At 38.7% G+C, this 15,277-nt stretch overlaps 1 protein-coding gene across 1 annotated transcript in view; it reads left to right on the top strand.

Annotated features, from left to right (window-relative positions):
• DISC1 (DISC1 scaffold protein) overlaps positions 1-3,799 on the top strand; it is a 166,173-nt gene extending 162,374 nt beyond the window's left edge. Inside the window, exon 13 of the mRNA XM_087718096.1 lies at positions 2,248-3,799. Coding sequence (XP_087574222.1) covers positions 2,248-2,430 — 183 coding nt within the window. The 3' untranslated portion in view covers positions 2,431-3,799. The remainder of the gene's footprint in view (positions 1-2,247) is intronic.
• The last annotated feature ends 11,478 nt before the right edge of the window (positions 3,800-15,277 follow it).

The raw sequence follows: 15,277 nt of genomic DNA, 5'->3' as shown, positions 1-15,277 counted from the left end.
TAAATTAGGGGGGGAATCTTGAGAAAGCTTTAATAGACAAAAGGTGAAAAATGCTTTTTAAATTGGAATGTGAAACTGAGAATGAAGATATTTACATATATTTCCCATGATTCCCTTCTGATTCCCTGGGATTTTCCTTCCCTTCCACCTCTTAAAGTCACATTTTTGTCTTCACATATCTTTTTTTTTTTAGTTAAGGTAGTTGGAAAATATTGTGGGTAATCTCCAGAGTACTTTGTACCCAGCACATTTCCAGTCAACCCATATATCCAGATCAGAAAAAGCACATACGCCACTCAGATCAACTCGCAAAAATATAGTTTGATGTTTATATGCTAAACATCAGCAAACATCAAAACATTTAACTGGCAAATAGGATAAGACAGGCTAACCCCCCCCCCCGGACCCCTCAAGGAGAGAGACATGAATAACAGGAAAGAATTTACATTATCCATGTATCTATTTATCTGTATTGTACAAGGCATTTCAGGGTCCCGATCTGAGCTCTGGTGTTTCAAGGACACCAAACATGCTCCATGGAAAGGAGTTGGTTTATTTAAAGAGCACAGAATTCAGTCCTGAAAGGAAGCTACAAAAGGGTTACAGAAATCAGACATTTTTATAGAAAGGTGGTCCTTTGTGGGCCATGGAGTTTGAGTAGGTACGTGTAATCTGTGATGCATATTTTGGTGAATGTGCAATTCTGCTGGGAGAAGATTTTAATTAACTCTATTTGAGTTTACAGACCTTCTTCTTTGATGTGTGGATTAAGTCTGGGTGACTTATTTGGGGGCTCAATGAAGTTTGAATAAAGGATTTCCCCCCGTTGCTATTTTTATTACCTAGATTAACCTAGTTTCAGATTGACTGTCAATTATCTAGCGGAGACACAATTCTCCGTTCATTGTCAATTTTGTTAATGTTTAAGGGAAGATGGAGATGGTATAAAATAGAATATATTTCCACAGTATCAAAGGGCACAGAACTTTCCAGAGCTACTGGAGACAGTGCTATAGATAAAGAGCATGGCCGGCCCCTAAAGGAATGGCCTATGGTTATTCCAGCTTTAACCCTTTGATGCACATAGTCACACCAGAGTAGAGATGGAAGAGGGGACACCAGGTGATCCCTTTATTTTGCACCATGAAAGAAGCAATTTGCTGAATGGGGATGAAAATCAGCAAGATTTGTCTAATGGAGCAGATATCTGAAGCAAAATAAAAGGTAGAGGGGCCCATCAGGAACTATTTGCATGTTAAGATGTTAACTATCTTCAAGTTAAAATAATTTTCAACATTTAGTTCTCAACCAAAGCATATAACTTTTTTTAAAGTATCATTTTTCTCGCTGTACATAGAAATTAGTCATACTCTCATTGCATCTGTTCTAATTAATCTCTTTTTTTGCTAGGTTCCATAGGAAATTGGTTAGTATTATGGAGAGTCATTCCCTACATATTGATCCAATTGCAGAAATAAGGCTGCAGAGGAAATAGATTCTCATTTCCAAGTCTGCAAGCTGTAGTCAGCACCCCTAACTGGAGATACATGCTAATGTGCCAAGTTACATGTTACAAATTTTATGTGAAAGCACATGTGTTCACAAATGGAATGGAACCTCATGTTTAGAATGTTTTTATTGCTGACTCTACATAAAAAATATGGGGTTGCATTTAACCTTAGGGGAAGAAGTATATGTTACTTGCATATGAGTGTATTCATGGATGAAAGAAAGAGAGAATTCAATAAACGTGAACTCAGAGACCAAATCTTGTGTTAGTTAAAATTAACATCTATAAACTGAAGTTCTGGCACAGTGACAAACAGGTTATTTATATTCATTTATATAACTGGGAAATGAAGATTCAGATCATTCTCTCTGAATAGTGGCTGCAATTCTCTCTCTGCGCACCACTTTGGGAGTTACAACAGCCATTCACATTTACATATGCACATACATGCCCCTAGAATGCTGTTCATTTTACACCCCTTAAGCAAAAGTACTGCATAAGGCTGTTGGTTGCCTACAGGCTCACAAAGACAGGTGTGTTTCTGTGCGGGGGTGGGGTGGGGTGGGGAGCTAGTGTGAAATATGTATTAATATTTAATCCAATCAGTTTAGATGAACTTGATGCTGCAATTAGCTAGCAGTGCCCATCTGTTGTGCAGAGTACAACAACAACTTATTAAATAAGTGGGAGAGGGGAAAGGAGCTGCCAATTACCGTTCAATTTATTCCTTAATAAAGCATATACAGTCTCTGCAAAGAGAGATCCAGATGGTGAAGGAAACTCTCCAGGCCATGCTGGTGCAGCTTCAGTCAACTAAGGAGGCAGAAGAAGATGCAGCAAATTTCCTTGGTGACAGCTGGCGTCTGGGAAAGGAAAGCTTAAAGGAGTATCACACAGGAAGACAGAAGGAAGATCTTTAATTCACGAGGCTTCCTTGCAAGAATGGAATGCCATCTTATCAGACTTCGAGGATTTTCACTATCTCTGCAAAATTAATGACAGCCATTATTATGGAGCCGAGGAGATGGTGAATAGAAACTGGAGGTCTTCCGAGAGAAATAGTGGTGCTTGCACAATTCAGCTGCCAGGTTCTAGAAACAGTTTTCAACAGCAGTCACCCATCCATTCCTAAAAGTGGTAAATTTTAATGATGCCTTACAGAGACATTTGAGTAATGACGACGTGTTTACAAGCCCCTTGGCTTAGTTTTTCCTGTACATGAAATGCAATCAGAAAACCCTTACATTCAGAAGTCACAGGAGCAAGAACAAAAACCCAAGGATGTTACAAGCACTGGTATAATTTTATCAGACATTGACATCTGGATAAAATTGCCGGGAGAGTAACATTTTTATGGACATTAATGCGTTTCAAAGTGATGGGTATTTCAGAATTAGAAAGCAAGACAAGCTACCAAGAGGGACAGTGACAATGAATGCATGAAATCAGATAAAAGTCCAGGTAGTTTACAGCCCACAAAAAAGCATCCATGAGAAACTCTGTTAGCTTAAAGTGTTGGTGACAACTGCATAGTTATTGATTGAGATGCCACTCAAGACCATTGTAGTTTGAAAGGGAGGATTGTAATACTAGTCTTTCCAGAACACAATCACATTTTTTTTTTAAATTCAAAGAAAACACGACTTTCTAGGACAACAGGGGAACAGGATATCAGAACATCAATGTTTCCCCCACAAATAAGCAGCATGGTTAAAAAACACCTGATTGGGGTAAAATGCATTTTGTTGCATCTTATCCTCCAAAATATATTTAAAAGAAAAAGAGACAAAGAAAGCAAAGAAGAAACTCCACTAACTTGAAGCTGAAACTACGAAACAAATTTTGCTTAATGAAATGAGGATTGTACATAGCAATTGGCACTCTGTATAGCAGTGATAATTAATATCAAAGGATCACATAATTGCTTTTCAATTATTTTCATTTAGTCTTAAAAATTGAGAGCAAATGCTTGTTAATTCTAGAGGCAAAATTATTTAAAGAATTAACTGATGATTGAAAAAACTTGAAATTCTCAACGATGATTAATCTGATTAAAATAGATACAAATGTTTCGACGCTTTTTAAATGTACATTTTATATATAAGCACATTCATTAGTGATACTTTATTCAGGATGTGTACAAATAATTTTTAAAAGCTGATCATATATAGCTTATTATATGTTACACTTTCAGAGTTTTTAACCACAGCTATCCAACTGTATTTTATTTATATGCACTTTATTTGATGTCTTTTGGAATAAAAACACCCCAAGTGTTTTTGAAATTCATACCAGCAATGAACACAGGAAGTCTCTGTGTTTTGTTCTTTGCAACAAAGTAACAATGTTGTAGCTGTCTATATTTTCTTCTTTCTGATTGTGTTGTATGTTTCTGTCTATGTGCGTACTGGGGAGCAAAGAGTGATCTATGGTTCAGGTGACTGGGATAAGGAAGGAAGAATTTAAGAATGGCTGTCCTTGTGTCTCTTATAGAGAGATGTTTATTTTCTGGATTGTTTTTTTTTTAATGGAATGCTTTTCTGATCCAATTTAGATCCAGCCCATTTCAAATTCAATATTTCCTAACTGGATAAAAGTTGATTCAACTTTTCATCCTTCCTAGGTTGGTAAAATGAGGACCCAGATTGTTGGGGGCAATATGCTGACTCCGTAAACCATTCAGAAAGGGCTATAAATAGGGGTGGGTTGCTGGGGAGTTTATAGGAGTTCAGGAGAACCTCTAGCTAAGATTCTATGCAGTTCAGAGAACCCCCAAATCCCACTCCTGGCTGGCCCCACCCAGGAGTTCCCCGTGGCTCATTCTGGATGCAAGTAAGGGGAAGGCCCGTGTGGAGGCTCAAGGAGGGCAAAAAACGGGCCTACTGGAAATTCAGGAAGGCCAGAAACAGGCCCATTTCCAGCTTCCAGAGGGCCTCGGAGCCTGGGGAGATCATTTTCGCCCTCCCGGAGGGTCGAAAAAAGACTCTGGAGAGCAGGGAGGGCAAAAATCCCCCCCACCATTGTGCAGGAGGTCAACTAGGCCATACCCACCAAGGCCACACCCATCGAGCAACCAGGCAGAGAACCCCTTGCTAAAAAATTTTAAGCCCACCCCTGGATATAAAGCACTGTGAAGCAGTATGTAAGTCTAAGTGCTATTGCTAGTGCTATTTTGTTTGACATCTTTTCCCATTTTACCAGATTTGATCCTGTTTTGTTCCTTTTTGAGAGAGTGATTCTGCAGACAAGCAGAATTCTGAGTACCTTCATATAATTTATCTCCAACATTCAGTTGGGTTGGAAGGAATAAAAGGTATCAGAACTCTTCAATAATAGGACTGATGAGCACCTAATGCCCCAAATGCATCAATTTTTTTAGAAGCAGATCTTCTATCTTGCAGGATAGGGTTTTGTATGTAAAGGCAGAACAGAAATTTCAGCTGACTCATGCAGCAAAATTGTCTTTGAACAAACATTATGAGATTTACAAGAACTCAGAGGAGTGGTTATTGACAGACGATCCTGAGAAATAATCTGTATCAGATCACAGTTGGAAGTGGCTGAATGATTGCACAAGAAAAAAAAAGCATTTGGGGTTGAGCAATGAGTGGCTCAGTGGCTAGGACGCTGAGCTTGTCAATCAGAAAGCTCAGCAGTTTGGCCGATTACCTAGCACCTCGTAACAGGGTGAGCTCCCATTACTTGTCCCAACTTCTGCCAACCTAGCAGTCCAAAAGCATGTAAAAATGCAAGTAGAAAAATAGGTGGGAAGGTAACAGCGTTGTGTATGCCTTCGGCGTTTAGTCATGCCAGCCACATGACCACGGAGACATCTTTGGATAGTGCTGGCTCTTCGGCTTTGAAATGGAGATGAGCACCGCCCCCTAGAGTCGGGAATGACTAGTAGGTATGTACGAGGGAAACCTTTACCTTTTAAGATCATGCTACCTCTCTACGATAGTACATTGGATTGATTATAGTCGTAATATAGGTAGTCCTCAATCTATGACCATAACTGAGTTTAAAGTTTCCATTGCTAAGCAAGACAGTTGTTAAGTGAGTTGTTTCCCATTTTATCACAGTTGTTAAATGAATCATGCAGTTGTTACGTGAATCTGGCTTCCCCAGTGGACTTTTGCTTGTCAGAAGTCAATTGGGAAGGTTAGATATGGTGATCTCAGGCCAGTGCAACCCTTACATATACATGCCAGTTACCAAATGCCCAAATTTTGATCACATAACCATGGGGATTCTACAAAAGTTTTAACTGTGAAAACTGGTCATAAGTGACTTTGATTGCTGGTTCCTTTACCCAGATAGCAAATCCTAAAAAATATCTATCACTTCAGTATCTATATTGTCAATTCTAAGGCTAGCCGCTACATTTGTCATTAATTTGGTCTTCTTTATTTTTAAACTTAATCCCATTTTTAACTGAACCTTGACTATTATTACTACAACTTGCAGATCATTTGCCTATTGAACTGTCAGAGCACTGGTTATTGATGTTTCCTCTTCCAGTTTTAAAGCCAAGCTCAGCGTCTTCCAATCCAGCTTCCCTCAATATATGTTCCACATGGAGATGGAATAACTAATGGCAGAGTATATTGTACACTCTTGTTTCACTCCTCTGGCAAACAGGAAGCATTTTGTCCCAAAGGTTTTTTTCAAGAGGACCTTCTTGTTTTTCTTAGAAGAAGTTTCGCTTCTCATCCAAGAAGCTTCTTCAGCTCTTAATGGGTAACAGAAGGATTTATACTCCTTGCAGACAGCTAGTCATTTGCATTCTTTTAGAGAGTCGTTGAGGCCACTTGGAGGTTTGTCTGTGTCCTCAGGATCACTTGCATAGTCCAAATGTACATGGAGCCTTCTTGAATCAGCCTTCTCCCCTGTGTCCCTTCACTGTGGAACACAGCCTCTTGAAAAAGCACCTTTGGGACAACCATGTCCTGGATGACTGAGAGCTTCATAGACAGGAAAAAATTGTTTTGCCATTCTCCACACACTCTACGGCCTCTTGGCCTGTGTACTAGTTTCACATGACCACAATGAAATATTTGGGGATTCCCATTTCATTAAGTGCATTCTACAGCTCAGCATGTTCCACACAATTGAAGGCCTTTCTTTAATGAACAAAGCACACTGGCTCTTTTTGGTATTCTTTGGCTTGCTGAATTATTCAGCATGCATCAGTAATGATGTCTTGAGTTTCTAGGTCTTTTCTGATAGTTTGACTATTTGGCATCTCCCTTTCCATATAGGGCACTATGTGTTAGATAATCCTAAACCATATTTTGCTGGCATGTGAAATTAAGGATATTGTAAGATACTTGGCATAACTGTTAGGTTTCTTTCTTTCTTTCTTTTTTTTGGATTTGCTGGCATAGTTTGTTTAGAACCTTTACTGATTCTTCTTCTGCTTACTTGCCTGGGTAAGTAGTACTTACTTCTAGTACTAGTTCTTATTAAGTTCTTATTAAGGAGAAATTCCTATTAAGGAATGTCTTCTAAGACATCTTGGATGTCGATACTTCTATTGTACAATATTTCAATATCCTTTCCATCTTTCTTGATCTTGAATCAGTTACTATCTGCCCATTGGTATTCTTTAGTTTACCAATTCAAGATTGGAACCTCTTGTTGAATTCAAAGAACTTTTAAAAGATTTTTTCCATGTTTTCCCCCTTTTCAGTGTCTTTAGAGTTGTAATACAGCTGTTTATCTCTTCTTACAGCTCTATGAAAACCTTTGTTGTGTCCTAAAATCTTTATATTTCTTGTCTTCGACTTCTTTATGGCATCCAGTTTACCCTCTTCCGTTCCTTGATATTTGGCAATCTCTTTTTCAAACTCATCATTAACATTTATGTTCATTTCATGGTTCCTCTGGCTCTATCAATGACGTTCAGGGCTTCAGGGATTCCTGTGGTCTTGTTGAAACAGTTGGGCATATATGCTCAAGATAATACAATGAAACATTCTTTTTTTCCTTCCACTTTATCTTAACTGGGAACTTGCTTCGATCAGTTTGTGATCTGTCAGCCATGTATTTGCTGTTGCACCTGAACTATTTTACCTTCATGTACCAATAATACAATCAATTCAATTTTTATGTACTCCATTGGCATTCTGGTTTCCAATCTCAAGAAACAAGTCTTATCTACATGTTCTGTCAGTTTCAAATTGAACTTGATCATAAAACCTATCATCTTCTTCCTCTTCTGCTTCAGTGGTTGGAGCTGAAACATGGATGTCATATTAAACAGTTGTCCACAAAATCTAGTTAATATTATTCAATCATTGACTGCACTGTAGAATAGAATAGAATTCTTTATTGGCCAAGCGTGATTGGACACACAAGGAATTTGTCTTTGGTGCACATGCTCTCAGTGTACATAAAAAGATAGGATACATTCATCAAGAATCATAAGGTACAACACTTAATGATAGGCATAGGGTACAAATAAGCAATCAGGAAACAATCAATATAAACCGTAAGGATACAAGCAACAAAGTTACAGTCTTGCAATCATAAATGGGAGAAGATGGGTGATAGGAACAATGAGAAGACTAATAGTAATAGTAATGCAGACTTACTGAATAGTTTGACAGTGGTGAGGGAATTATTTGTTTAGCAGAGTGATGACATTCAGGAAAAAAAATGTTCTTGTGTCTAGTTGTCTTGTCATTTCTAACTATGAAAACAACATCCTTTTTATTTATATCCTAAGTTGTAAACCATGTGATCTGACTGAGAATATCTGATTCCAACCCGTCTCGATGCATTGATAACTAAAATATCAATATGAAGTTGATCCATTTCATCTTTCACTGTGTTGGTACTTCTTAAGTTCCATGTGCCCAATTGTTCAGAATTATGATGGTGATGAAAAGTAACATTGCAGCCAATCCTCACATTTATGACTTTCTCAGGTTGTAAAGCAAAGTAAAGCTGAAGTAAGATTGTAAGCACAGTCATGGTTTTACTTAGCAACCACTCTTCTTAACAGTTGAGTTGCTGGTCCCTATTGTGGTTGCTAAATAAAGATTACCGGTACCTATTCTTACAGCTTGAGAACTTCTTTTCTTGCATGGCAACTTCAACGATTAGATGTCTTGAAAGATTTAATCTAGCCGCATCATAAACACCATTGGTATTCCAAAGGATCCTAGCTGTTCTCCTGTAGAGTGTTGAGTGTCATCCAACTTGAGAGGCCTTACATGTGGCACAATACTGTCAATCATTTTTTCCTTTCTATCCACATTATTTTCTTAGTAAAATACAAAAATACAAATACTTTGATTTCCCCAGTGCTGTATGCAATGTCACTGAAATGATCTTCCACCTCCCGAATCTTACTATTCTATTATTGCCAATAGAGGTACCTGCTTGCTTTAACTGGGCAGCTGGCATGTCTTCACACCTTGGGTTACTTTGTTAGGATTCTACATTCTTAGCACTTACTCCCATAATTCTTTACATGTCCTTCCCAGGAAACAAAAATAGGGCACTACCTCAATAGGCTCACACCTCCACACATACTTTGCCTCTGTACTTAATAACTAATACATGTTATTAACTATCCTTTTCTTCTTCTTTTCCCTTTGTCCTATCTTTATGAAACTCAGCACACATGTTCAAAAAATTACTGACATGTGGAATTCACTACTCCACCCCAAATATATCTTAAAAGAGAAGAGAGAGGGCAGAGATTATGACTCTCCATGAAGAGGCAATGGGTATGGAGGAGTAAGAGGAGTGGAAATGGAAGATTGACCAATCTGATCAATAAATTCTGACCTATTGAACAATTTGCAACTCAGAAGGCTAGCAAATGAGCTATTCTATTGGGTTGTGTGCTGTTTGCCTTAGATCAACTGCTGGATTTGTGCTTTGCTGTTTTCTATTTTGATTTCTGGATGAGAACCATCTTCCGTCTGCTTTGAAAAGTCCATCTGCAAGAACTATATTGTGGTGGAGAGGAATGGAAAGAAGCTGAGACTTACTTCATTCGTTTTTGAAAACCAGGAATATTGGCAATGGGTCCATCTCGGAAGGGAGGATAAACGAGTATTCCAGAGTAGATTCTTGGTTTGGTTTAGTTTTCAGTGAGTTCTACAGAGTAAGGTGGCAAAACTGTGAAACAATGCTTGCTTGCTGAAAAGAAAAACTATGGCGAAATGTGATGAAAGGAAAAGTAATGAATTTTTTGCAATCTGTCTTATTTCATGAGAGAGTGCAAGTGTATCTGAGAAAGAAAAAAATCAATTGAAAAAGGATTATGGAGTTGTTTTAAAGATGCCTAGAAAGGTCATTTTAAGCAAAGAATAGCAGGAGTTTCCTAGGTTCCACAGCCAGGTTCCACTGGCAGTTGTGGGTCACAATAAAAAAGCAATGCATGTATTATAGAGGCATGGTGTCCCCACTTTTACCATTTGGTCTCTCTCTCTCTCTCTCTCTCTCTCTCTCTCTCTCTCTCTCTCTCTCTCTCTCTCTCTCTCTCTCTCCCTCTCCCTCTCCCTCTCCCTCTCCCTCTCCCTCTCCCTCTCCCTCCACCCTCCACCCTCCACCCTCCACCCTCCACCCTCCACCCTCCACCCTCCCCCTCCCCCCGCCCCCCTCTCCCTCTCCCTCTCTCTCTCTCTCTCTCTCTCTGTGTCTGTCTGTCTGTCTGTCTCTCTCCCACCCTCCCTCCCTCTCTTTTGCTTCCAGGCATAAATTTATAAAGTTCCATTTTCATCCTCTCTTGTGGATGCTGCTGCTTGATTCTGAATCTAAAATTGCTCCATTGAAGGAGGACTAGAAATTGAAAAGATAGTACATTGCTTCAATCAATGCACTCTAATTTTGAGTTTACCTTATTTTTGTCCAAAAAGGAAAACAAAGGGTAGACATATATACCTATGGAAGAAGAAGGTTTCATAAATGTTGTTAAATATTGAATCAATTTCTTTGATAACCACTCAATTTAAAAATTTGCAGAGTCCAGGCTCTCTCTCTCCCACTCTGCAAAACACGCAGACCTCCAGTAGAAATCACAGCTCATTTTGAACAGAACAGAACAAAATAACACAGTTAGAAGGGACTTTGGATGTCTTCTAGTCCAACTCCTTCCTCTTCTTCTGTATTGAATCTTCTTCTGTATTGCCAGTTTTACTGGGATATACCCCACCAGTTGATTACCCCTTTTTAATGTAAGTTTCCAAGGCATTCTGATAATTTTTATTTGCACTGTTAAATAATCAAGATAGATTTAGCAATAGCAATAGCAATAGCAATAGCAGTTAGACTTATATAAGAGCCGAGGTAGCGCATATATAAGTCTAACTGCTATTGCTATTGCTATTATATACCGCTTCATAGGGCTTTCAGCCCTCTCTAAGCGGTTTACAGAGTCAGCATATCGCCCCCACAGTCTGGGTCCTCATTTCACCCACCTTGGAAGGATGGAAGGCTGAGTCAACCTTGAGCCGGTGAGATTTGAACCGCCGAACTGCAAATAGCAGTCAGCTGAAGTGGCCTGCAGTACTACACTCTAACCACTGTGCCACCTCGGATTTATTTTCCCCAAAGCAGCAACATTATGTGTAAGCTTCACAAATGGCTGCCAACAATTCTTGTTGTTGGAGAATCATTTTGTACTGTTCGCTTTATTGAATGTACTTTTATTCAATAACTGAAATAGAATTTATTTCTGTGTGACCCTCCTACCTCTAGTTGCTATGGCTTTTGGTCTTCTTACTTTCCCAGTTAATTAGTCTGCCATTGCCATCCACTCACTTAGCCTGTTCCAGAGTGAAGTGGCCCAGAAACCATTGGTCTACAGCAACAAGTCCAGAATATGAATCTCAAAATTTCTAATACTCTAATACTATGAGTGATCTGCTTCCATTACAGGATGCTAGAGGCAGCTTGTGGGAGTCGATTGTTAAACTTCGTAGAACTTTGTAAGAGAGAACAGCTGGGCCACAGCCAGTTCTTTAACATTCACCAGCACCCTGCTGACTGTATCCCTCACCTTAGTTGGTTTTGACAGTCTCTAAATTGAATTATCCTAATGCATTTTCCCCACATGAATGATAGACTAATTGGTGGATAGAGATAGTGGCTTAGGGCAGCCACAGTTTTCCCACTTGAGATTCAAATAGAAGCTAAGTAAAAATCATTCCTATTAAGTCTTAAGGCAGTGCTTAAATAGTCTTAGTGTCATTGCAAAGGACACGGGGCCAAAGTTAGGAATAATAGCTCTACCCATTATATGCCACAATTTCCTCTGCCTACCAGCTGCCTATCAGCTTTAACAAGCATCAACAATTACTCCTTCTAACATGGCTTCTAAAATATACAAATGGGATCCATTGCAGCAAGATTATTTTTCTCCTACAGATCAAATGGAATATTCCCTTTTGCAGTGTTCACATGCTCTGATTTAGATCTACATAGCAGAATAGATCAAACAATTCACAGACAGAAAGGCATACTTGGAAGCACATCTGCATCCCATTCCTAGGCTCATTGTGTTATAGGGAAACTACAGACTGCTTGAGAATGATTAGTGTAAAATGCTTGCTGAATAGCACTTGCAGAAAATAAGACTTCTAACATGGTGAGAAGTGAGAAATGTGTTGCCTCTCCCACATTCACAGGGAGGACCATATGAAAATGAAATTGTGCACTCTTGTCATCAGATCTGCTTGGTGTTATTGTATTCATGACTGGGGAAGCATAAAAAATGTATAAAAGTGTTTAAGATGAGGTGAGGTTGCAGCTTCTATTCACAACATACCTCTTCTCCACCAGCTACTTTTGCATTAAAATGTAACTTCACCAACATTCAACATTTAATTATCTCTTTATGTGTTTTTGAAGGGTTTATTATGTTTAAGAATGGGAATCAGAGGTGGCGTTCAGCAGGTTCTGACCAGTCCTGGAGAACCTGTAGCGGAATTTTTGAGTATTTCAGAGAACTGATAAATACCACCTCTGATTGGCCCCGCCCCCATCTATTCTCTACTTCCCCAGTCCCTGCTGATTGGGAGGAAATGGGGATTTTGCAGTATCCTTCCCCTGCCATGCCCACCAAGCCACACCATGCCCAACAGCCACACCCACAGAACTGGCAGTAACATTTTTGTTTTTTACTATCAAGATACCACTGATTGGAATGTATATTTTAAATACCCTCTCCCTCAATACAATCCCATGAACAGGGCTGGCCATTTAATGACCCATCTAACATTGGTTTGCCTGATGGTCCTTCAGGTTTTGCAGGGGAAAAAATAAAGTGTTCTTCCTTTCTTCCTTCCAAGAAAGCAAACAGTATATATGGGAAGGGAAGGCTGGTTATGCTAATCAAGTCTGGGTGGCAACCATCTGCAGTTTCAAAGAGGTTTATGGAGAAATCCCACACAAGTTTTGACATTATGGATGAGGATTATGTAAAAATTATGATGTGCAGCTCATTTTCATGAGCCTCAAAAGACTTTTCCCAAATCAAGTCTCTTAAGTGTGCTTTGAAACATTGGCTGTTAGTTTGCTAGTGATGCACTTATAACAAAAACCATGCCTCCATGTCTATGGCTTTCCTTTATATATCATTTCTAATAAGATGACAATTAAATCTCTGGACATTCATCTGTGTGGAGAACTTCCAAAAAACTGAAAGGCAGCTTCCAAATTGGTCTGGCATTCTTTAAATTATAAGTCAAAACAAATTATTTATAATATTGATTTATGATGTACTCTTTGTGCTTTATTTTATTCATCGAGGGAGGAGGAAATAAGTGATATTTGTGAAACAGTCCTGTCTTGCATTACAAATCTGGGATTTGGGTTTCTTTAGATTTAATGGTTGTATTGAAGTCTTGGAGATGAGAAAGGATTGTAATGGCTGCTTCTTTTATCTATCGTGTCAATTTTGGATTAAGTGTTCTACCTCAAAAAACTCATATGGGAATAGGTGCCAGGATGTCTCCCTAATGGGAATTTATTGTTCCATCTGGGAATGTTGGTTCATAAGACCAAAACTCTACTAGTTTCCTTAGTCTTCTCTTGAATCAAATTAATGCTCTGCAGCACATCTTGTTGTATCTCTGTAAAATATATATCATGGCTAAGAGTCTTGGTCTGGAGCTCTGCATAGTGGCGTGTTCTTTACAATGATTTATATTCAGGTTCCTAAAAAGTGTTCTTTCTCATGCCTGTTCAGCATGCTATTTTGAGTTTCCTCCCATTTTACTCACACTTCATGTTTCAATTACTTTATTCTGCTCCCCATGCTTTCATTATGCTTTTGATGAACTTAGCCATGACCTGATTACTTCCCAATGCTTGTTTAGTAACAAACACTCTGTACTAACCACAGGTGTCCACATATTGCTAAGTTCATCTAAACAACTTTGCTGTTCCTCTGGTTCTTGAAACTCAGCCCTGGAACAGTTTTGTCTATTGATATGTAACTCACCCTGAAGCTCCACTGAACATTCTGAGCACTGGGGTGTCACTCTCCATCCCGGACCTGTGCTGATTCAGTGGTTTCTGACAACAGTAGACATAGTGTATGCCTGATAATATCAGTAGAGGTTTAGAACATGTCAACAAAAAAATAGACAAGAGGTGACAATGCTATTTCCAGCTGAACATGCTGCATTTATTTGATTATGGAGAATTAATTATGTTTATATTTGGATGCAATTTGGATGAACCTGGAGCACTGTTGTCATGAAAGATTGAGAAAAATATAGTTTATCTTATGAACTACTTTTCTCACTTATATAGACAAGTATTATGTAATATACAGTACTTCTTAAATCATCTGTATGCAGAAACATAGTTGGTGACCCTTCTATCAGTAAACCCCAAAAGAGTTTTGTGATACATAAAGTCTAGGCTAAGAGAGGAATTAAAAAAATAACCCTGTCTATTGTGAGTGGATCTTCAGTTAGCAATTGATAGCTATCACCCACTTGTTGGATTAAACATTAAATTGGAGATATTTCATTCTCATTAGGATTATAGCCTTAATCTTCAAAATTAGGGTGTAGGCATCACTTAAATAAGTCTGCTCTTTAAATTACTTGATACAAGTAATTTAGGAATATGCTGTCTAAAACCTTGTGAATAAGGGGCATAGAGTAAATTGAAGTTGATGCTGGAGATGTGTGAATTTCTTTCCCAAAGTTATTTTTCTTTTGGTTTAAAATATATGGTGGACAAGTAGAACAATTGGGTAGCTGGAAGGGGCTCTTAGACTATACTCCCAACCTCCTACTTAGTGCAGACATCTAATGTCTGCTTTCAGTCAGATACAACAGGCCCCTACCATTATTTTAGGTCATTGTTTCTACTGTTGATCTGGTCTTACTATCAAGAAGCTTTCCCCTACTCCCATGATTCAGTCCTAACAGGAGGAAAAAGCCTTTGGTTTTTTTCTGTATGACATTCTTTGAAGTATCTAAGAGGTTCCAATTTCCCCATCCCTTCAGCAATCTTTTCTCATGATCACCCAGTTCCTTCAACCTTTTCTCATAGGAATTAGGTTTTATTCTCCTGTTCATCTTTATTACTGTTGTCTGAACCTGCTCCAGTTTGTCTGAAACTTAAGATGGGAACTAGTTGAAGTGGGGCCCAATCAAAGCAGAATAAAGTGGAATGACTACCAAACAGGTGAAGCTGTAGGATTGCAAGATGATGGGAGACATCTATCCTATCTTTGAGGTCACAACACTTATTCAAAATTCTCTTATTTTGCTATTATTAAAATTAGTT

This window comes from Thamnophis sirtalis, unplaced genomic scaffold, assembly GCF_051295495.1.
Source record: "Thamnophis sirtalis isolate CommonGarterSnake01/CBP01778 unplaced genomic scaffold, rThaSir2_p1.2 scaffold_6, whole genome shotgun sequence".
NCBI lineage: Eukaryota > Metazoa > Chordata > Lepidosauria > Squamata > Natricidae > Thamnophis > Thamnophis sirtalis.
Note: the sequence above shows the minus strand (reverse complement) of the source record. Positions and strands in the feature narration are given on the sequence as shown.